This window comes from Dermacentor variabilis, chromosome 10 (assembly GCF_050947875.1).
Source record: "Dermacentor variabilis isolate Ectoservices chromosome 10, ASM5094787v1, whole genome shotgun sequence".
NCBI lineage: Eukaryota > Metazoa > Arthropoda > Arachnida > Ixodida > Ixodidae > Dermacentor > Dermacentor variabilis.
The window spans coordinates 64,092,716-64,115,838 of NC_134577.1; the positions used below are offsets into that span (position 1 = coordinate 64,092,716).

Consider the following 23,123-nt stretch of genomic DNA (forward strand, 5'->3'; position numbering starts at 1 on the left):
GCATAAGTCGTATTGTCCTATGGCTTCCAAATTTCACAATCTATTCTATGTGCAACATAAGTCGTATTGTCGTATGGCTTTTAAATATCACTATCTATTTTATGTGGAACATAAGTCGTATTGTCGTATGGCTTTGAAATTTCCCAGTCGTTACTATGTGGAGCATAAGTCGTATTGTCCTATGGCTTCCAAATTTCACAATCTATTCTATGTGGAAAATAAGTCGTATTGTCGTATGGCTTTGAAATTTCACTATCTATTTTATGTGGAACATAAGTCGTATTGTCGTATGGCTTTGAAATTTCCCAGTCGTTACTATGTGGAGCATAAGTCGTATTGTCCTATGGCTTCCAAATTTCACAATCTATTCTATGTGGAAAATAAGTCGTATTGTCGTATGGCTTTGAAATTTCACAGCCTATTCCGAATAAAAAATTTGTCCCGCGTGTAGCGCGTCAAGGGTGGTTGAAGTGTACAGAGGAGGTGGATAAAAGAGAGGGAGTGAGAAAGAGGGGTTGCTCTTTAATGGATCATGGATGGGTTTACCTGGCGACATGCCCAGCATGCTGCTCCAGATAAATAGGATAAAAAATGAAATTAAGTGCACAGTGCACAACGCGGATACACAACTTACACGAAACGCAGCACTTAACACCCAACTAAAGTTTCTCATTGACACCAGTGTCTCTAAGGAAACGCTAACATGCTTTCGTCGCGCAATATGCACAGACAGTGCTAGTCCTCGGGTCAAGGACGTATCCTGATTCAAAAGACGACATTTGGTGAATGTTGAGCGCGGACAGTAAGACAATTCTTTGTAGTGTATATAGCTTGCAAGCGCAGAATAGGGGGGCTATGTCTACCAGCACTTTACACTCAAGGCACATTGGTGGCCTTGCCTGTTTGATTTTTAAGAGGAAATGCTTTGTTTGTCGTGTTTACACGAACCCAGCGTAGACATTCCCTGTCGCGCCTGTTAAGGCCATATGGCATGCGAAACTCGCACGTATAAGTCCGTAGTCGTTTTCCGAATCGGTCCAGACCAGACGTGGCGCTCGCCACGCAAGACACGACACCAGAGCTGATCCATCACACCTAGAAAAAAAAAGAAGGTATCGGGGGCTGAATATCATTTACGCGTTATAACCGCGAAGCGACTTCTTCCTTCAATGGCACAACGTCACGATTACAGTCCCAAAACGTGTTTCAAGTATGCACATAGTCCGAACACATCAAGCGTAGCTGCCATCGTGATTTCAGTAGCAGCAGGAGCACTTGGTGCATGCACTCTTCGTCGTAGCTCGCCTACGTCCTTGGGTCCTGGCGCCTCCAGACGTTCTTGGCAGACTTCTTTGTCTGGAACAGGTCGCTCGCGTGTCTTCTAGTTCTGTCGTCTGCGTATGGCTTGGCACCGGCGTAGAGGCGGGAACGCATAGGCCACTTCTGCATTGCAAAGAGAAAAAAAAATATGGAAAGAAGCAACATTAAAAATCGTAATAGTTGATGATGATGACGATGATGATGGAGGAGGAGGAGGAGGAGGAGGAGGATAAGGAAGGGGGCAAGAAGAAACAGCTAAAGAACGGGCTAGATTATCAGGTGGTCAGACTTAATCCGGATTCTTCCACCACGCCACCCCTCTTAACCCACCGTGCCAGTTTCGGGACGACAATCCGCACAAGACTGTGTAAGGGCCAGATACAGGCAAACAAATCTTACGCAGTTAGTACACATCTTAAAGAGTCACAGGACGGTGTTCCATATCAACAGCACCACAAAACATTGCTAAGCATCAGGATCTTGTAAGGCCTGCCGTATGCACTCTAAACTATTTTTATTGTTCTATAAACTGCCTACCCAAGATCAGGGTCTCCTGTGAGTAATTGACCTAGATAAACTTACTCCTGCACATATCCTAGAGGCTGACTAGCGACCATGAATTCTTGTTCCTTTGCCAGACTATTAAACATTACATTTGTCTTCTTCATATTAATCTTCAACCCTACTCTTACACTTTCTCAGTTAAGGTCCTCAATCATTTCTTGCAATTCATCCCCAGCGTCGCGGAACAGGACAATGTCATCTGCAAATCGAAGGTTGCTGAGATATTCGCCGTTGGTCCTCACTTTTATGCTTTCCCAGCAAAAGCTTTAATACTTCTTCTAAGCATGCAGTGGATAGCATTGGAGAGATTGTGTCTCCTCGCGTGACCTCTCTCTTGATAGGTAATTTTCTACTTTTTTGTGGAGAAGCAAGGTAGCTGTTGAATGTCTGCAGATATTTTCCAAGGTATTCACGTAAGCCTCCTGTATGTGTTGATTGCGTAATGCCTCCATGACTGTTCGTATCTCTGCTGAATCAAATGCACCTTCATAATCTATGAAAGCAATGTAGAGAAGTCGATTGTACTCCACAGATTTCAAAATTACATGATTTATGACATGGACGTGATCCGTTTTAGAATATCCCTTCATATGAAGTGAGCCTGTTCTCTTGGTTGACTTAAGTCAAGTTTTGCCTTGATTCTACGGGAAATTATCTTCGTGAATGTTTTATAAAATACTGAAAGGAAGCCAATAGCCTATAATTATTCCATTATTTATGTCCTGTTCTTCTAGATTAGTATACTGTTGGCATTTTTCCAGCTCTCTGGTACACTAGAAGTCGTGAGTGATTGCGTATAAAGGGCCGCAGGCTTTTCAAGCATGCCTATCTCCTCCGTCTTTGATTAAATCAACTGTTATTCCATCTTCTCCTGCCACTTTTCTTCCGCGACAAGTCTTGCAAGGCCCTTCTCACTTCATAACTAGTTGCAAGCTCACCGCCTACGATTCGTAAATTGCAATATGTGCCATAAAATAATGAAAGGCAAGTGAGGGGCCAGTCAAGCGACGTATATGTAGCTTTTCTTCAACTTTCCCAACCACATTTCATGTGCAATTTTCTTTTGTACGTTCTGTGTGGTAAATAAAATCAAATTAGGAAGATAATTAGCGAATTTACGTTCGCTAGTTGAATGTTCGTTCCGATTTCTCAGGCAAATAATGAAAGCTCCTTAGAATATTCCATATCGAAGAATGGAATTATGCTATCTGAAACAGGTGATCTATCTAAAATGAGATAACATCGGCATCATCCATTGGTATAAGCCAGCAACATCGAAGAAAAAACAAGCAAGTGAGGAATGCAAGAAAAATACAAGAATGTGGTTGTTCAAGAGTTTTTCTTCTTCCTCGTATACTTTCCGTAAGACATGACAACTCCCGCAGGAGTCGAATAAAAAAGAAAAAGAAAAACGGAAGCGATGGCTCTGAACGTCGCTCTGCCTGCACAACAATGGCTCCGTCGCATAGCGCGAGGTCATTGCAGTGGAGTACGGCGTGGGCCTGCTGGGGAAGCTCGTCGGTTCAAGATGTGCCCTTGGCTTTTTTTCTTCTGCGTCGTTTGTCGATCGACCAGCGTAGCATCCGAGCCACCGGTCGCCAACGTCGTAGCCTCCAGCAGATGCGACCCCCCTCCCCCTCGCCGCACTGTACAGTACGCCCACATCGGTCACGTCAACGGACGTTCGTGGCCCTTTCAGCGGTCGATGGGCTTCTCGGGCTGTGGTGCCGGGAAGCCCCGAGCCGCACCCGCCAGTACAGCCATAAAGTGATTCTCATGACACTCAGTAGAAATGCCTAGTAAAGGCGTGCCCCGTACTAAATTGTCAAGTTTTTTTTTTTTTTTGCATAGTAAGATATAGCTTAGTAATGTATAGGTACGTGTCGGGTTTGGCGTGGTAATAGCTTAGTAAATCTAACTAAAGGGCTGATATAACGAACTTCTTGGAAAAATATGAGAGGTTAAAAGGCTTTTTTTTTTCTGTCTCAACAAATGTTTACCGCCAACGCCACATCTAACCAATGTTTCATTTCTAACAACGATACATTATCCTGTATGTCGGTCTCCCGCACTTGAATATGGACATGAGTAAACTGACCCTTGTCCTAGAAGGTACAATAAAGGAACAAAAGTTCGCCAGAATGTTACACTGCTGTAACACGTGAAGGAAAAAGCCTGCTGCGCACTTGGTATATGCGCCGTCTCGCATCGTCGCGTTGCCGCTTTCGCATTTCGGCTTCTCCGACTCGTTTTCGACTCTCAGCTGCGTTTTCGCGCGTTCGTATAGCGGAGTCAGACCGGCGCCAACGACGCTTCTCTTCGACTTTACGTTGCATCCCCTCAGCAGGAGATTGAAACGTATGCTGTTTTGTGTGTTGTATGGGTGATTTCAATGAATGCATGCACCGTTCGCTTCACTTTGGTGAGCGCTTGAAGACTCAACCTTACGGGGATATGAGCCATTACTTACGGGGTATCAGCCATTAAGAAGGTCACGTGTTTTTTTTATTACAACTCGACTAGACGCCGGATTTCCGTACGTTGTATGCGCGATTCCAATGAATGTATGCACTGTACGCCTACTTTAGTGAGTGCTTGTAGCCTTTGAATTAGGAGAGGGATGAGCTATTGCATTTTTTGCTTGCTTAGGGGGGTATTTCCGGACTCCTTCACTACGCCATGCCTCATAATGAGATCGTGATTTTGGCACGTAAAACCCCATAATTTATTCTTTTTTCTTTTATTTTCCCATCTTGCAGTACATTTGACGCGGCCAACTAATGTCCCGGTGATAAAACGGCGCCCGGTATTGCGCCGTGCTCTTTTCCTCCGCTCACCTCCTCTCTCATTCGTGGCTTCCCCCTCCCCCCGAAGGCACTCTCCCTCCTGTCTACCTTAACTGTTAGTGCAAAATGTTCGCACCGCGCCGCGGTCAAGACACGAACGAACGATATGAAATTATTTCTGTGGGAGTGGCCATATGCTATGTGTACATTTGCGCCTATCGCACGTATAAAACTGCAGTTTTGCTATGCAGAGCTCCAGTGTAGAACGAAAGATTTAGATGTTCCTGAGGGACTTGCGGTGCACCCTTAATATTTTTAAGAGCACTGCTGTGACGGTTTGAACATCAGGGACAGTTACGTGTTACGTCATAGTGAGGTCATCGATTCGCGGCAGCGAGCCGATCCCTAACCGTCCTTTGTGGTACACCTTAAGAGCGCGTTTATCTCGTGCTACTGAACCACGTCATAATCGGACCGCAGACTTATTCAGCGATCATTATTGACTGTCCTGTGTCGTGTGAGCGCGAGGTTGTGGGCACGATTCCCTGCCGTGGAGGCCGCGTTCTGATGGGAGTGAAAGGCAAAAAAAAAGCGTTCATGTACTTCGCTTTAGACTCCTGGTTAAGAACACTAAGTGAAACTTGTACGTGCTTAAACTGCGGCGTTCCTGACAACCCGTTAGTTGCTTTGCGCAGTTAAACACCATGATTCATTCGTTCATAATTAAATAATTTGTGTTTAATACGTATTACGGCAATATTTCTGGTTATAGATGCCGTGTACCGATCCTTCTTTGACGACATAGTGCGTGGATATATTTTAATTAAGAGATAATTAGACCGTGTGTCGCATTACTCACGTTTTAGGTTCAGCTGTGGAAGCAGTATTTATGTTTGCCCTGTCGTCACGACACAACTAGCTAATCAGGCAGCGAAGCGTTCTGAGCCTATACCGTGATGGCAGAAACGTGTTATCATATACTGCGTTCTGCTACTAATGTGCTTTATCGTTATCTGTAGGTGCTTTACCCCACCTCGTAATGTAGCAATTGATTCCCCTGCTCCATCTATTTTTCTTTCCTTTTTTGTGTGCGTTCTCCTGCTGCCTAATCTTTTGCAATGGGTCAACAACACATCGATCGAGTCCACGCTCTGACTGGGATCGATCGGATCGCGCCGCCGCCCACAGCGCGGTGACTCGTCCCCCTCACGCTGCCGAGATCGGGGTCGTGGGTTCGATTCCTTACGGCTGCGCGCATACGTTGTGCGCTTTGACCAGACGCCGCGTGGTGCGTTTCGATGGGGATTCGATTCGATTCGCACCACAGCGAGGCTGCCGCGCGTAAAAGCACTTGCCTGGCCACTCGTCTCCCGTGAGCGAAAGCGAAACTCCTTCAGAACAAATACTGACGAGTGACCCACGCCGACAAATGTCGAGACTTGCTCAAGGACGCAAGGCTGCTGCCATTCGTGCAGTGTAGTACCCGTCTATGATCGTCCGCTGCCATCGGGATCACCGAGAGCCGGAAAGGTACTTCTCCGCCACCTACAATCAAGTTTATCCCTAACCCCTGGCGTTAGGGGGAAGCCACAGGGAAGAAGAGGACACATCGATGTATTTCCACGCTCAGTGCCCCGACTGCCAAACACCTCTTCTGGGAATGTCAGGCTTGTGAAGAAGCCCGTCGAAAACGTAGGACGACGATCCCGAACTACGGGGAAGCCTGTATCCAACCAGTGGACGGCCTCGATAAGCGTGTCGCGTTCGACTCGCTTCTGGCTTTCGCCGTTGAGTCTGGTTCGCTTAGAGACAGTGAAACCCGAGCAGGCAGCTGAATGACCGCCGTCATCTGCTTACCCTTCCCTTTCCACCCACTCGCATGCGTGAATTCTCCTGGCCCGCCGCAACATAGCCAAAAACGCCATCCTTTTCAATAAAAGTGTCATTCATTCAATATTAAAAACGAAGAAAGAAGAAAAAAAAACACATGGAAGTAATGCATGTCACGCTTTGCTCAGCGCGATCCCATCAATTTAATCGAACTTTTCTGGTGATGCGTGCAGTAGGTTGACAAGACGGGTTGATGCAATGGGTCAGGACCGTTTCGACGGTGGCTAGCATCCCAGAATTACTACACACGTGCAATTTAGAATAACCGTTGAAGTTGCTTTCTAAGAAGCTTCAATACTTCAATGCGTTCAACAGAAACGAAGGCGGCGTAGCCTTCTTCAATTTCTTGCACTGAGAAGGCTACGGCCGAGCCCACAATGATCCCGCCTTCTATATGTCACCGTGGCGCACAGTTGAAATTTCATTTTGGATGTTAACGTATAGACGCCACGAATTCTGCCTTTGGTGCCTACAACGTGCTAAACGTAAACCAAACGCGGTTGTCCTCAGCGAGCCGCAGTGCGCTTAGCCAGTGGACTCGTGGCGGCACCCCGCGGCGGTCGCGGCATCTACAGTACGTAGCAGACTGCAGCTACCAATAGCAGCCAGGTATGGGAATCCGCTGTATTACGAAATAAAGCGTTCAGAAGAGAATGAGGAGCAGGCTTCTGTTGAAAGGAGAGCGTTCGAGAGAAAGGCGACTTCCCGCTCCGCTTGCAGGCTCCACGCACCGGGTACGACAGGAAAACTTGGCTGAGACGTTAACAGCAGCGTACGCTACCCGCGTACTGTAGCTCCAGGACATTTATCTTCTTTTCTTTTTCTCTCATGAGAACAGAGAAGTCCTTTTTCTCGACAACTACTGCACCGCATTCAACGAGATTTATTGCATTTATGAAAATTGGTTAAAACCTAGTGACATTAGGAAGCGATTTTTTTTATTTAAGTCATCAGTATTGTTATATAGAAATTAAAAATTCTAAGATTTCGGTATACAAAACTATTCACAAATCTACTGTGAGCAATGAAAAAAATAATAGGAATGAACTTTTTAGCGTTAGCTCTAGTGTGAGGTTGGCATTTTCACTTCGTGTCTCGAGCTCGCCGAATCGCAGGGTGGTTCGAAATTACCCCTTCTTCCGCGAAATTTCAGCCGTAAAAGTCTTTTTATAGCCTTCTCGTTGAAACTGCTGGAGCTTTCGCCGGCTTTCTATAAGCACACACTGGCGCAGCCGAAGGCGCTATGTCTACGGCGACGTGACAATGTAACGTCAATTCTGAAATTACGAAGGTAGTATATCACGATGAAAGCGCGAAGACGGCTGCACGGCAACGGCACGACGACGATGGAATGACGCCGAAGGCATCGCGACGACGGTATGACAACTGTTGCGTGACAAATGGATGTGTGACGACGACGCAACGATGACGTGACAGCGCCGCCATGATCGCGATTGAGTGATAGAATGACGAAGAAGGATTGACGTCGATGGAACGACGAAAGGCGGTACGACGACAACCATATGACGACAGTGGTATAACGAGGATTGTACGACGACGGCGGCGTGGCCATGATGGCACATACGCAGCAGCAGATACCCAAGCCAACTGCATGTGAAGCTGCACCATGTGTGAGAACGGCCCACCACTACAGACAGCGCCAATGGCGCAGCACTGAACAAAGAGCTAAGAAAAGCTAACATTTCAAAAGTGTTTCCCAATTCCGTAATCTTCACATAATAACAAATCCAATGCGGACAAAATTGGTGTAATGTACACCACTCTGAAATTTACCGCTAATCTGTGAGTAGCGCTTTTGCAGAACCCGCGGAAACATTGCGACAGCTTCCGGTAAGTTCTAAACTCGCACACCAAATTCGCCCGTTTTAGAAGATCTAACGGATGCAGTTTACAGAAATACATCTGTTTTTGCTGTTGAGACACGAATTTTTAAACGCCGCACTTCAATTTGTTAAAACTTTCTAATATTCGGTAACTTTTGTAAGAAATTCCATGCTCTGGATTGAAAATATGTTTCGCACAGTCACTAGAATTTTACCTTCTCTCTCAAATGCAGTACCTTTAATTCAGATCGGTCAAGTTGGTAGCCCAAAAAGCATCGCTGTGTTTTACGTGTATCTGAACAGGCGGCATTGGAGTTGGCTCCGAGCAAAGCACCCTCTTAAGCCAAGGTGTCTCAGAACGCTGACATGATGCGGAGAGCCACCACTGTTGTCGCAGGCGTCGTAGCTCAAAGGGGTAGGACTTGAGACCAAAAAGATTCACCGACGCTTACGATATACTCTCTAATGCGAAATTTGAGCGCAGCTGTGTACGTGTTTTCATTTCGCGACTTATAGGCTGGCGCGGACAATCTGTATCGTGTGGCACGTTGAAAACGGAGCGAAACGTGGCGCGACTGCCTCGCTAAACGGGAGATCGCGAGAGGCGGCGCGTGGGTGACGCGTGGGCGCGATTCGCAGCAGCCGCTGCAGACAGACCTCTGCTGATGCAGCGCTTTGTTTCCATATGCCTGACGCGCACTACTCTGCCGCCATCTCGCTGCCATCGTCGCCGCAAAGCCCGTCTTGTGCGACACTACGCTTTTCTTCTCGCGATTTCGCCATACCCTCGTCCTCCGCTTTCCGCCTCATGGTTACGCTGCATCCTCCTCCTCGCGCTCTCTTCACTATCACCGTCTTTCATCTTTCGCTGCGCTCCGCGTTCGCTTTCATACATTGCTGTGTTCTTTCGCTCGGTTACGAGGTACAACGCCGACGTTCGCCGCAAGAACGGGCGCCTAAGAGCTGGGCAATTTAAAAAAATTGGCAGTGGCTTAGCTCGAGTATGCCAGGATATACGTATCGAAAGCTAAGGCATAGCATGCTTAGCCTTGGTTAATCTTGATTGCAAGTCCAGGTTGGTCTGGTTGTCTAGCTATGTTGCGGCGTTTAGCCAGTCGTTCGGCGCGCTGTTCATCTGTTTCCTGGGCGATTCGTTTCCTCTTCATCTCGTTCCGATGTCGATTCCAGGCCTCCTCCTACTTATCAGAATTGTCGCCGTCCATACTGCAGCCTCAAGTTTGGTCGCGGCGCACGCGAGCTCTCCTTTTTCAATCCTCCGACATGTTATCAGGCATGCGATGCAGCTGGCGATGCGAGCGGAGGCGAGCGCAACGACGAGGAACGCGTGTGACGAGGAATGCGGTGTGACCAGGAACGCGGTGTGACGTCATGTCACACCGCTGGCGCGACGGGGGAGTGCCGCCAGCGGCGTTGAAAGCGAACCGCATACATGCTGCACGAGATGCACCCGACGGAAAACCGTCGACTTTCGTAGTTGCAAATTTACTGCCCTCTAGCACCCCTGATACGCCACCATATGGTACGCCTGTAGTTGCCAAGGAGGAATGCAATATAGCATTTGTGCCCACAAAAGTTCATGCCGGCATCGGAAGGCAGAACGCTGCCCTCGTCTTTAGAGAAAAACGCACTACGGTGCAACTTGCATCTCTGAAGAGCATCTGAACCTCCACGCTCGGACCGCGCTTGAAACATCGAATATGACAGCATGGCCGCGGCGGTGGCGCCGCCAACGGCTCGAATGCGCTTCGAGTGTTCGCGCCAATTGCTGCCGCAATAAAACTCGCAGATCCAACGCAGCGTCGTAATCTAAATCACGTGAAGCTTGTTTGAGTCAGTGAGGTAGCACCAGCAGCGGCGGAGATGACGCAACCACCTCGCTGTCGCGTGTAGCCGTCACCAGGACGAAGGCCATGCACGATGCTGCTTGTCGAGGGAACAATTTTTACGAGACGTGTGTGCGCAGAGAAGCACCACATGCAGCTAAACATGTTTAAGGTTTCGTACGCCTCGTGTCACACAGGCACGTCTATTCTGGGGCGTTGACTTCGAATGGCCGCATACTCAGTGGCACCAGAGTCCTTCCATGTTTTTTCTGGTCACGAAACTGCCGCCTCAGTTTCATATAGCGCCAGCGCCCGCCGCTAGAGGCGCAACCGTGCATGAGAGGGCATGCGAACGCCGCTGCCGCTGTGGTTGTGTGGGGGCAGCCTCGGTATTCTAGCTTTCTCAACTTCCTCAACCATCGCTTTAGTTTCACGTAACTATTTTTAACATTGAATATAATTAAATTACTGACTGAGCGTGTCTTCTGCGATGATATGAGCGCACGGGACGAAAAAAAAAAGCCGCTCATAACATGGAGCTTGCGGTGGTCTCAGACCGAAAAAAAAGAAAGAACTGGAATTTTAAGAGCCAGAACCGCGATACGATTATGAGGCACACCGTAGTGGGGGACTCGGGATTAGTTTTGATCACCTGGGATCCTTTAAAATGCGCCTAAATTTAAATAAACGGGTGTTTTGCATTTCGCCCCCGTCGAAGTGCGTCCGCTGTACACGGCCGGGCGGTCTCGGTCCGGATTTCTTCATCATCGCCGTTCGCCTCAACGCTTCGGTGGGCTCCGCTTTTTAATATTTGCCTTAAATTAAACACCGCGCATTCGCAACAAAACGCCAGTGGTCCCACTTATCACTAGATGAGTAAGCGCCAATTCTCCGTTGCGCATAGCGCCAGATTGTTCGCCGAGCACAGCTGTTCAGTTTCTGTTAAACTGTGGCAGAGAAGGACTCTGTGGGCAGTATCTTATAACGAGATCAAAAGAATGAAATTGCTATTGCAAAGGGCTGCTACCGTAGAATACTTCATGACAAAGAAAAGCGAACTGAGCTGCTCCATGCGCTTAAGATTTCTTGCAAAGCGATGCCATTTCTGAATAAGATAATGCAAGACGAACTTCGCTACTAAATGTCTTCGGTGCGGCTTTTAACAACGGATTAAGGCGAACCTGAAGTGTGTGGGGATGCGCGACTCTCGCGCGTCCCCTGATGTTTTTCCCGCATAGCGCGTCTCCTGTAATCCCACTTCGCCGCGTGGCCTGCGTGACGTCAGCGGCGGTCAATGTGGTTGAAGCGCGGTGCGAGAGATGGCGCGAGCGTCGCGCCGCTGCGGGGTTACTCGGGCGTCGGGAGACAAGGCGCTCTGGCTGTTGGGTTCGAGACAGCAAGCGGGACGGTCGTGCCGCACGTGCAGCGACCCTCTTGCCCGGCGGGTCGGCGCACGGCGGGGACGTCTCCCGCGTGCGCGCCGACCCATGCTTCTGCGAGACCGCCTCGCGTGGCCGCCCTCGAACGCGCCACGATTCGCGTGACCATACACGCGCACGACCAGGCCTTGGGATCCAGCATGGGGCGAACATATTCGCTCGCTTCCGGTCGCGGTGAGTCAGACTTGTAGATTTGTCGCGCGCCCATCGGCGTGTTTTGTGGATAGCAACTCGGCTAGCAGGCACTGATCTATGAAAGGTGCAATAAATGCCCTTGTGATTGTTTGCACTACTGTGTTGTCGTTCCTTTGTCCCAAGAGCACGGGTGTGAGAGACCCCACAAGTGTTAGGTTCAGTTGAAACTAGCTGTAATTAGGCAATTGCCTTAGCAAGCAGTCGTTTAGAAGCGTCAGTAAGCCCAGCACTTATTCACGCTGCTCGTGGTTTCGACGCAGAAACGACGAGACTAGGTATTTTGGTTCTTAATTCGCAACTATTTACAATGTGTTAAAATGTTGCAATCACCGGTCCTGATATTCTTATCATGGTCGAAAAATGAAAAAAAAAACTTTATAATTCGATTAAGAAAAGAAATAAAACGTGTTGGTGCAAAAACAAAATACAAGCACGATCATTTATTTATCATGTAAAACAAGCGGAGCGAAATACAGATAGTACAGAGGCGTCCGGTCATAAATGGTCCACCATTCACAATGCAAGAAGTTTGTTAAAAGCATCTTTGAAACGGCGTTAGTCTTCAGCGTCGGCTTCTCACGCTCCAGGGACACGTCGTCGCCGTTGATGTTGAAATTGTACGCAGTGACGATGTCCGAGGCGTCAAAGTGTTTCGTGCACACACGCGTATACTTCGATTCGAAATTAAAACCGCCACTTTCCTACCGCGGTATGGCCCGCTTCCATTTCTCGCGCTGCTCCTTGTTATTAGGTAAACAGAACAACGACACCTTTTCGGTCGTGCCCTTGTAGCCGGAACGGCACCCAGGCACGCAACACGTGTTCGGCATCGTTGTCCCACCCCGCCACTTCAACCAAACAGCCCAGCACTCGAAAAATAGCGCAGCACATGCACATAACGCACCCGATCACTCAGCTTGCCTCGCACTGCGCGCGCGTTTCGGTACGCGAACGATGCCCTCTGTGGCACAGTGGCGCCGCGTCGCGGCACCTTTGGGCAGCATATGAACCTCTCCCATAGCGTGACGGCGGAGTTTCGTGACCAGAAAAACATGGAAGGACGGTGCACGTAGCCAGCTACGCATGCGTAGTGCCGAAGTTGTCTGGTCGGGCGCTTACTCCGCGGCCAGCACCCTGTAACCCAAGTTGACTACTCAGCAAGACAGCAGCAAGCCTAAGTTTCCTATATATATATCCACAAATATGTTCGGCTAAGAAGCGACGATGAGCACCAAACTCCGTCCGAGAAGGAGACGAAGAACGCTTCGCTTTATAATGTATCCCGACCCACACGACTGCAATTGTCACATCGCAGTTCGTCTGTAGCCTACTAGAGATATTTTTTTTTGTCAATTGAAGCAATTATCCACACTCGCCTGTAGTACACAGCGAAATTCCCTCACATCATCTCGAACACTTGCAGAGGCGGGCATTACTTGCGCAGGAAATCGCAGTTAGATGTTAACTAATTAACAAAGTTCCACTAATTCCGTTCTATAGCTAAACAGTTTATTGCCGGCGCTGAGGTCGACTGTAGTCGTGAAATCATAATCATTCAGCATAAGTGATGTGCTTAGTACCAGTTCTGAGCGTCGACTGTTGAAGAATGTAGCATGCGCATGTATTTTTGGATCCATTTCTGTGACAAAATCAGTCGTGTTTTTGACAAGCAAAGAAACAAACGTAGTAATATTTAAAGAAAGCTTGTGAGAGAACGTTACACGAAATTGATACGCGCATGACAGGTGTGGATAAATTATATCGCGTGTGACCTTCATCCTGCGGTGAGTTATTCTGATTGCGGCGGTGGTGGTCGGAATGATGATTTATCATCATCACGACAATGTGGAGGATGATACTGCTGGTTCGCAGTTCATTGAGTTTGTTGCTCGTCACACTACTACAGGCGAGGTCTTTTGTCAAAAGCATTGTGTGGCGGTTTGCAACACGCAATGGTTATTATGATAATTATTATTTGTTTTGAAAGCTTGTATATACTAAACTGGAAAGGGAAAGAGAGCAGCAGGCTGGCAACTGCCAGTGGAAAGGGCACAACGCCTGCCTACTCTTCAGAAAGGAGGGCGAGACAAAAACACGGAAATTGAAGATATAAAAGGGAAGAAAAAGGAAAGAAAGAGCAAGACGAAAAGCCTCAAAGAATTAAGCAGAACAAACACAGAGTACAGATCAAACACAGTAGTGCCGGTCGCTGCAGGTCATGCCACTGAAGAATGTCGAAATAGAAACGCGAACTACAAGCGTGAACCTAAGTTAGTTACTTTTACAAAAGTAAAAAAAAAAAGCGCAATATGCGCCTGATCGCGTCGAGACGCGAGACCAATCGGGTACAAACATTCGTTGAGTCTCAAACACCGCAGGCCAAGGAGTTAGCAGCAGCAGCGGCTACCTCCTTGAGCTGTGCAACGATAGCTGTGCAACTACCTCCCTCACTGTGAGCTGTGCAACGACAGCGGGGCAGGGCATATCGCCAAACAATCGTGGGCGTATTCGTTCGTGCATAGCGCGGTATTTCCAAGCGGGCAGGCTCACCTTGACGGGATGGAGGTAGCTCCGGCTGCTGGCCGATTCGAGTTCTCTTCCCGTGGAGTCGTCCGCGGAACTCTGCCAAGTGCAAAACGAAAGTGGGTCACTCATTAAGTCAGCCGCTGAATCAAGAGCTACATTTTGATGTTTTTTTGCCTACATTTCTCGCCTCTCTGGAGATGAGCTAATGCTGCTTAACAAACAGGAGAGCATAGGCGGAAAGTTTTCATTTTTACAGGGGGGGGGGGGGGGTGATCAGTCTTATATACACATTGGTGGGGTTCGGAAAGCTGACCCCCCCCCCCCCCCGGAAAAAATTTAATCTTACCGCCTATGCTGTCATGTTTGCTAAGCAGCATTAGCTCACCTCCTGAGACCATGGCTTCTGCAGGTGCCGAAAATAGAAACGTCAATCGAAGGGCTTAAAAAAAAAGAGACGTTTCCACATTAGCAGCGAAACAATTAGCGTTACATCACCTATTTGACAAGTACCAGGAATCTATTCGCGTCTACAGGGGCGGCTCTGTAATCAAAGAAACTGCGACTGCAGCTTACGTCATACCATCCTTATAGGTAGAGTACGCTTGTCGACTAGGGCGCACGTCGTCACCAACAATAGCGGAAACAGTGGCAATTCTCCAAGCCACTTACTTTATCAAAACATATGAGACACCAACAAAGTGGGTAATTTGCACAGACTCCTTATCGGCTTTAGCGTGTCTTGAAAATATTGGTGACAGCCTACCACACACACGAATAGCATGCGCAGTACTGAACAGTTTTACCTCAGGCTAATGAATGGAAACATGAAGTGATATTACAGTGGATCCCGGGCCATGCTGGTATAGCAGGCAACGAACTACCGGACTCATTGGCAAAATCGGCCCATAAAATGCATAAATTCAACTCATCCCTTTATCACCAATGGACAAAAAACGGATATTGAGAGTACTAAATTAAGACATGTGTATGTCAACATGGTTCAATGAAAACACTAAGGAATCAATCATTTACGAAGTAGACCCTCAACTCAAATACGGGCTGGATGTAGAACTTTCGAAAAGTACCGAGACACTAATTCATCGACTGCGCCTTGGGACAGCATACACCAAACATTTCCTGTATCGCATGAAACGGGCTCCTTCCTTGGCTTGCTCCTGTGGCCAGGACGATGAGGATGTTCGCCATCTACTGCTCGAATGCCCCATACGCAGGATGCAAAGATGGCTGCTTAGAACAAGAGCTACACTCCATTGATCCTCACCGGCCTTTCTCACTCACTAAATTGCTGGGCCCAGGGCCATCGAAAATAGCACAGCGAAAAGCATTGAACGCACTTGAACATTTTTACCAAGAGACACGCATGCTTAACAAGTACTAGATATTGCACTGAATAATCACACGATGTTACTATAACTTGCTCCTGTTATTTTGTAATTATTAGTGCTTGTATATTACATGTTATACTTTTTTGTATTCTGTGCGTGCATTATTTTAACTCTGTGCAATTCCTCATCTATTTATACGCTCATCGCAGTCTACATTACGGCCGTTTGTGTGTGTTTGTGACTTTGCTCACAAACTCGTTGTGGTGCAACTTGCATTTTGCTTTTATATTGTTATGGCCTCGGGTGTATAGGACTGTGTGCTGTGGATTTCTGACCCTATGACGTGATTTCCTTTCATTTTCTTTCATATTTTTTTATAGTGTTGTTTCCGCTACGAGAAAAGGAGTAGCCGTCACCATTATAAGGTGACTACCGTCTCTTTCTTTTATTTTCATTTCAATAAAAGAAAAAGGCAAAACACATGAATATATGAGTATTTACAAGACCATACAGTCGGAGGCAGTTCATTTTCACAGCCCGAGTCCCCTCGCACTAACAAGATACTGGCGTCACTCGCATGAGCCATGCGACAAGCGGATTCAGTTAAACACGTTAGGGACATAAATATGTGTTTTGAGCGTATTAAATCGCACAAAGGCGTATCAATTTAAAACGTCATGTAATGCCGTGTGAAAGTTTTAATACAAAAGTACAAACAACAAATCTTTTCCTGGCGAAAGGTCCGCTGAAAAGATAAGGCATAACGTGTATAAAAATTGCACATTATATTACTATTTCTGAACACAAGCTATGGCGAATTATTAGCATAAGGCAATGTGAGTCCGTTTAATAATAGTTTAATAGATTAATTACTGACAAAGCATGTCTTATGCAGAATAGAGGATTATAGAGTAATAAATTACCAGGCGCGCAAATAAACAACCATATTAACAAATCAATGAATAACACACAGCGATATCTCAAAAACGCGAAAGCACGCGAGAGCAAGTAGGAATGGTGTGCATTGCGTTATACATCATATGGCGCATAAAAATTCATAACGAAAATGCACAGCATAGACTAGGAAATTTTACAACTAGCGCAACCAAGCGTCTTTGTGTACCCAAAAAGCCTCACCCTGTTTGTGCAGCTATGTACCCCCTTTTCGTTCCCTTGTATAACGTTTCTCATTGCTTTCTAAGCCAGGCGGTTTGCTTTGCCTTGTAAGTTGCCGACTTTGTCTTGCCTGTTAAAAACATAAGTTCGTTGTCTGATGCGATGGTATCACCATCAGTGAAAAAGAAAAAAGTGTTCATTCGAGCGCTTGATCTGGCAATGAAGTCGCCGGCAATCTTATTCAAATCGATTTTGCGGGAGAATTCTTTGGGAGCGTGCAAGATTGCCAGATGGTTCAAACGGGCTTGTCCACTCGTCGACCGCAAGTATGTTTTCAGTCGCCGAAGAAAAGAAAAGGACCTCTCGGATGTTCGTTTGAGTTCTCGTTAGCAAAGCCTACTGGAAAAAGAAGCGATACTGAGGCGCGTACCATTCACGTGCATTTCACGCGCTTTAGTAAAATACTCTGCCGAAGGGGTCACTCAAGTCTGCAGGTTCTTTTTTCAGTGTCAAGAAAGCACACAAAGCAATTTGAAGCGTGGCGACCACACAGCAACATATTCATTTCCTAGGCATAGGCAATCCATAACATTAGAAATAATTGTAATTGGCTACCTCCTTCGCATTAAAATATATAATAAACTTTGTCCTGTGCATATAGGTAAATATATTGTCTGTGTATGGTGCTCGCAATGGAAATTTTAAGAAAACGTTGAAGTGAAAAAAGTACGGATCAGATAGTCATGGTGCTTCTAATGCGCTTGTCTTACTATTGTCAGGATTTGAAGAAATAAAACGAAAGTATGAATTAAAAGCCGTGCGCGTCCGCGCCAGCAATGACGTAAGCTTTTAGCCACAATAAAATTTAAGTGAAACGGTAGAGACCACTCGAAAGAAACCTCATTTGATGTCCGTAGTCGGCGCCTTTACACCAAAATATTATTTGTCATGCCGAAGTGACACTGTTTTTCACTAACAAGTTCTTCCATACAATACATGTCTAGTACTGCATGTAAGTATGAAGTTCTGCATAAGATTCTAAATGACATAACGTTTTGTAGAAGCTCTCAAAACAACAGTGCGAACGAAACAGCGCTACCATTTAACGTACAGTATAAACGAGACTCCTATGAACAAGGCTTTCTTGGAAAATGATCGTATAGTGTAGGTACAGCAAATGATAAGCTGGAACTAAGCCACTGTCATCAAGAAACGTTCTTCAAAAAACTCTTGCACATCACTTTCGTATTACCTTTGCTATGCGTGTCGTACTCTTACATTATGGTCATGCATATGTTACATGCACAAGAATGTCGGAGCGCACGGCAGCATCTGTGAAAAACCCTAAATCTTCGTAAGTCAAAGAGTAGCTGGCGCCGCATGCTAACAAAATAAAGTTGCTCCAGACGTTATGACGCTCGCGTTCTTCTAGAGTTACGCTTAGGGCTCCAAAGTGTATTAGCTAACTACTTTACAGTTTGTTTCCTGCATACGAAAGACAGCGCACAGAATCAAACAAAACGGAGCGTGTCATAAGCCTTGAAGCCTCGATGTCCAGAACGCTACACTTTCATATTCTATTTTTTTTCCCTAGGAGGCGTTGGTTGATTCTTTTGTCCAAACTTCGCAATCGACTGCTGACTGAAGGTTACTATAGCCACAGAGTTGCCTGCTAAAATTACTGTAGAGGAACTCTGGTGCGCTGCGGTCGGTTCAGCTATCATGGAAATGATTGTCAGTGCATGGATTTGTCTGATATTCGTGGCTTCGGTTGTTCCTGATGACGTTGTACTGACTACGCCGTACCTGCCGTTACTGGCTTAAATTTCGAAGGGATCGTATTTTCCTAAACGCAGAAGGCAAAGAGACTCTCCGCGTCTGCATGGTCACTGCGAATTGTGGCATTTATAATGTAATACTTCTTCGGAAACGATCAGTACGCAAATTAAGTCATTCGAAACTAGAAGGACGAACAAGGCTGAACCGCCATGCTTGCAGCTCCCGCCTAGACGCTAGCGCCAGCGTACGCTGTAGTAGCTTACGTATGAAACCCTAGTGTTCTAGTGGTATAACCGGTATTACGTGCACATAACTGGTATTACGTATTTTTATAGCACCTCGCTACAATTGCTGAAACACAGGAAAGTACACAAATGAATGATGTGGATGATTTTTATTTTACGCAAAGGCCAGGAGTGACCACGGAGAGTAACAACAAAAAATTTTGCGTATTCCATGCGCTGTGAAAATAGCTTTCACTGGCGTTCGTGAAGAGCGCTGCTCCTTCTTAGCGACAATTTGCAAGTACGGACCATGCGACCCAGCTGGACAGATTTTCACTGGGAACCGCCTGGCTCAACACAAACTTGTGGCGCTCTATGATGTTCATGCCACGTATGACGACGAAGGCAATGGTAACGATGAAACGATCACGACGGCCTGACGGCGACTGCACGACGGCAATGCAACGATGACGATGGCACCACGACGACAACGGGACAAAGACGGCACGAAGACTATGCTGTGACGACGCTGCAGTAACGGCGGTGGTATGATGGCGATGCTGTGATGACAACGGCATGGTGACAATGGGTTGACAACGACGCAACGAGCACGACGGCATGACGACGATGCTATAACAATGCTCTAATGACGGCGGCTGTGTGACGAGGGCGGTGAGTTGACGCCGGCATGACGTCAGTGGAAGTACTACATGACGACAATGGAACGACCGCGACGGCGTGATGGCGGCTTTATGACGACAACGCACTGACGACAATACCATGACAATGGTGGAATGACGACGATGGAATGATAATAACCGCCCGAAGATTGCAGCGTGATGACGAAGATATATGACAACGCTGGGACGGTGTGATGACGGCGAAAGGATGATGATGATCGCATGACAGCGAAGAAGCGATTTCATAGGCATGAAAGTGATGAAATGATGATACCGGAATGACGACGGCGGCATGACAACGACGGCGTGTGGGTTTTGGAGCTCATGTCCGCGCTTAAGTGCATGACCTGCCCATCGCGGGCTGCCTTTATTTACATTCTATCCGGGGTTTGCACAATGTACGGTACCGCCCTGTCGTGCAAGACTGCAGTTAGCAGCGAGTAACGATAACAGTGGTACGACAATGACGCAGGAATGACCTCAAGTAGGGATGGTAAGGACTGGAGTGCCGTCCTGATAGTGAGTTACTCGGAAAAACAACAGCGGTTGCAGCAGTGGGAAAGTCGAAGGCAATGAAAAAGAAATCTTCACTTGAAAAAGTCTGCGTTAATTGAACTTGAGAACGTGTCACAGACTCGACGCTTGGTTCCGCGCCTTCCGATCTGTTGCACACACTGGGATCAGAGCGTACGGGCACCATGCGTAGAAGTACACTAAATTTAAGCGGCCCGCGTATGCCTTTCTCGCCGGAAACTGTTTGTAAAGAATGAAAATATTAGCGAAGATGAAGTTTCACGCGCGCACTATTTCTTTTAAGGCAGGGTAAAGACCGAAATATGCAGCAATATTGAAAATCCCCCCGCCTGTGACTTAGTAGCGTTTTTTTCGGGAACGCAGAGTCCGTAAGGAAAAAAAAAAGGCATTCTGATAGCACTCTTTGTAGTCGCACCATGTGCCCCAGCAAAGCAATCGTAAAATGGCAGCAGCGAAATCTCATTGAATTCAATCCGCTTTCAGTAGAGATTGATGCTTTGCCGCTGTTCTTAAGATGCAGAATATCAACGCTCTGGAAATTAATAGCCAATAGAAGCCCATGGGACCTTTGAAGTCGTCCTGGCTAGCCTCGAACATTATCGAGGAAAAAATCATTAGTGATGCTTCATTTCCATTATCATATCCCACAGAGCACGTACATTCCTTGCGGCTTCATCGCAATTAACACATACTTGACAAAGCGAGTCGGAGCCATACGTCACTGCACTTACGTCATCGCTCTGTTGCTGTTCCTCGTCCGAGAGCAACGCCCCCAGGTGTGCGATGTAGTTGGACGCTAGGACCAAGATGTCCAGCTTGGAGAGCTTCGTGTCCGGAGGCACAGATGGCAGCGAACTCTGCAGTGCCTGGAAAGCACTGCGAAGGCTCCTCACCCGGCTACGTTCCCGGGCAGCGTTCCGGGACGTGGCTTTGGCTTGGCTTCTAGCCTTGGGAAGTGCGGTAGTGACGTCGTAGACGTTCAGCGGCGAGGCTACCGTGGCCACGTCGCACGCGTCGGGGCTTGCGTCTGCCTCGCTTTCGGGCAACGTCGCCTGCAGGTGCTGCTGGCAGCAGTCACTCGTCAGGACAGGTGGCTCTTCAAGCAGAGGAGACAGACCTGCGTCATCGCGTGCTGGCCGTGAGTGCTTCGCAATCGGAAAATGAAAATTAAATTCCGCGACTTCGCGTGAGAAACCATAATCTGATAATGAGGCAGGCCCTGTAGTGGATGCCCTTAATTAATTTTGATCACGTGCACTAAGTACGCGAGTGTTCTTGGCATGCCCGCCCACCCCCCCTTCCATCGGCATGCGGCTGATGTGGCCGGATTCGAACCCACGCTACCTTGGCCTCAGCACGCAGCGCCATAGCCACTGGACTACCGCGGTGGGTTGCTTCGTAATCAGGGTATCAAATTCGTAGTGATGACAGGGTACATTAAGCATCACCAGATTTCGATGGGTAATGCTGAGAAAAAAAAAGGTTGTGGTTTCGCCTAAAGTTCTATACAGTTACAGCAACAGCTGGCAAATCATAGCGCGCAGCAGGACTTTCCTTGCGCTGTGTCAGTTGCAGAAAATAGTTTATCAGTCGTACTAACTCCACATGACGAAAATTAATCCAGAGCCCTCTACTACGACATCCCCTTTTCTTCTCTGGCGCGTTAAGCCCCATTATCCAATCAACATACAGGCTGCACATGCTCGTTCAATATTTCTTTTTCAACTTACAGCGTTCAAGAACTGTTGTGGGCATGTGTGCGCCTACTCACCCAGAGAGGTGTCGTCCGAAGAGGAAGTACACAGGCCGAGCTCAGACACAATGTCCAGCTCCAGGAGTCCGTCAAAATAACACGGTTCCTGTTCGATGCCGTCCCACAGCTTCCAAGAGCAGTCAGACGTGTCAAAGTCCAGACTGAGAAAGTCTTCCATCACAACAATGTTCGTTCAGCGCGTGCCAGAGAAATCAGCAGTAAAGCTCGAGTGAGTTTCCGCCGTGCAAGAAATCCACGTCGTTTATCGACAGTTTAGTGTGTCCTGTCATCAGATACAGAGCAATAATAAACACTTCACAAGGCGACCAAACCAAGTTTACGCCGCTCCGCCCTAATACGCCCCACAGTCACCATCAAACACCGCCTCCGCGTTTTGTATTTCTAATAATCGGGAAACATACGAAATGCTGCCTCCACAGGTATCACCTATCTTCCGTTAACAAGCTGCCCGAGTAAGAGCACATCGCTGAAGCTAGTGAAGAGTCGTCGCCTCTGCGCATGCGTGGCCCCAACCGTCGTTGCCTCACGCAACACGTCGCCTTAACGCTATGCGTCAGGACTTCCGAGGTATCGCCATCTTTTTATCCCACTAGAGGTCGCTCGTCCCTTTGCTGCCGTCTTGCCTGGACCGTGAGCAATCCACAGAACTTCTCTGAATTTCCCGAGCGTATCACAGGGCTGAACGAAACTGATCAAGGTCTTCTTTGTTCAGAGAGAATAATAAAACCTTGCGAAGTTGCTGCCTTCAAACACCCCTTGTCGAAACGAGAAAGGCTTTCTGCTGAGGGAAAGCTGCGGCGAAGACGTCTCCATTTAAAGCACACTCCACGAGGAGGAGGAGGGAGAACGCCGATCGCTTTTCACAGACCCTTCGCCAGTGGCCGCCCGTGAGAGCCAATCAATGAGTGCCGCCCCCGAAGAGGTGTTCAGTTACGCCCCGCCCCCTTTGGCTTCTCGACTTGCAGACGCGCTCAGATAACGAAGGGCGACCAGCGTGACGAAGAAAGGCGCGAAAAGCGATAACTCCGTATCCGACTTCCTTATCACCTGAGCGCGCTACTTCGCTTTGGAAGCGGAGCGACTAAAGGGGGAAAGTACGGCCGGTCAAAAAGTGAACGCTACCGCATATTCATCATCAGCAGCTGTGGCCAAATTTAGGTCGAAGGCCTCTCCCAGCGATCTCTCCTGTCTTGCGCTAGCTGATTCCAACTTGCGCCTGCAAATTTCTTAATTTCGTCACCCCGCCTAATTTTCTGCCATCC

General features: G+C 47.6%; 1 protein-coding gene across 1 annotated transcript; it reads right to left on the bottom strand.

Annotated features, from left to right (window-relative positions):
- Window positions 1-502: 502 nt before the first annotated feature.
- Window positions 503-22,628, bottom strand: LOC142560638 (uncharacterized). The gene is made up of 4 exons (XM_075672864.1): window positions 21,859-22,628; window positions 20,819-21,204; window positions 14,433-14,504; window positions 503-1,443 (listed from the first exon to the last, which is right to left on the bottom strand). Exons 1-4 carry the CDS (start codon window positions 22,016-22,018, stop codon window positions 1,306-1,308), a joined length of 756 nt encoding a protein of 251 aa, XP_075528979.1. The 5' UTR covers window positions 22,019-22,628; the 3' UTR covers window positions 503-1,305.
- Window positions 22,629-23,123: the final 495 nt, after the last annotated feature.

What these genes read in the sequence shown, in the direction of transcription:
- LOC142560638 (XM_075672864.1), bottom strand. Translation starts at nt 22,018, where the DNA reads ATGGAAGACTTTCTCAGTCTGGACTTTGACACGTCTGACTGCTCTTGG. An exon ending in TTCGGACGACACCTCTCTGG is followed by an intron (nt 21,205 to 21,858) that starts GTGAGTAGGCGC and finishes GCGATGACGCAG; the next exon opens with GTCTGTCTCCTCTGCTTGAA. An exon ending in AACAGCAACAGAGCGATGAC is followed by an intron (nt 14,505 to 20,818) that starts GTAAGTGCAGTG and finishes TGCACTTGGCAG; the next exon opens with AGTTCCGCGGACGACTCCAC.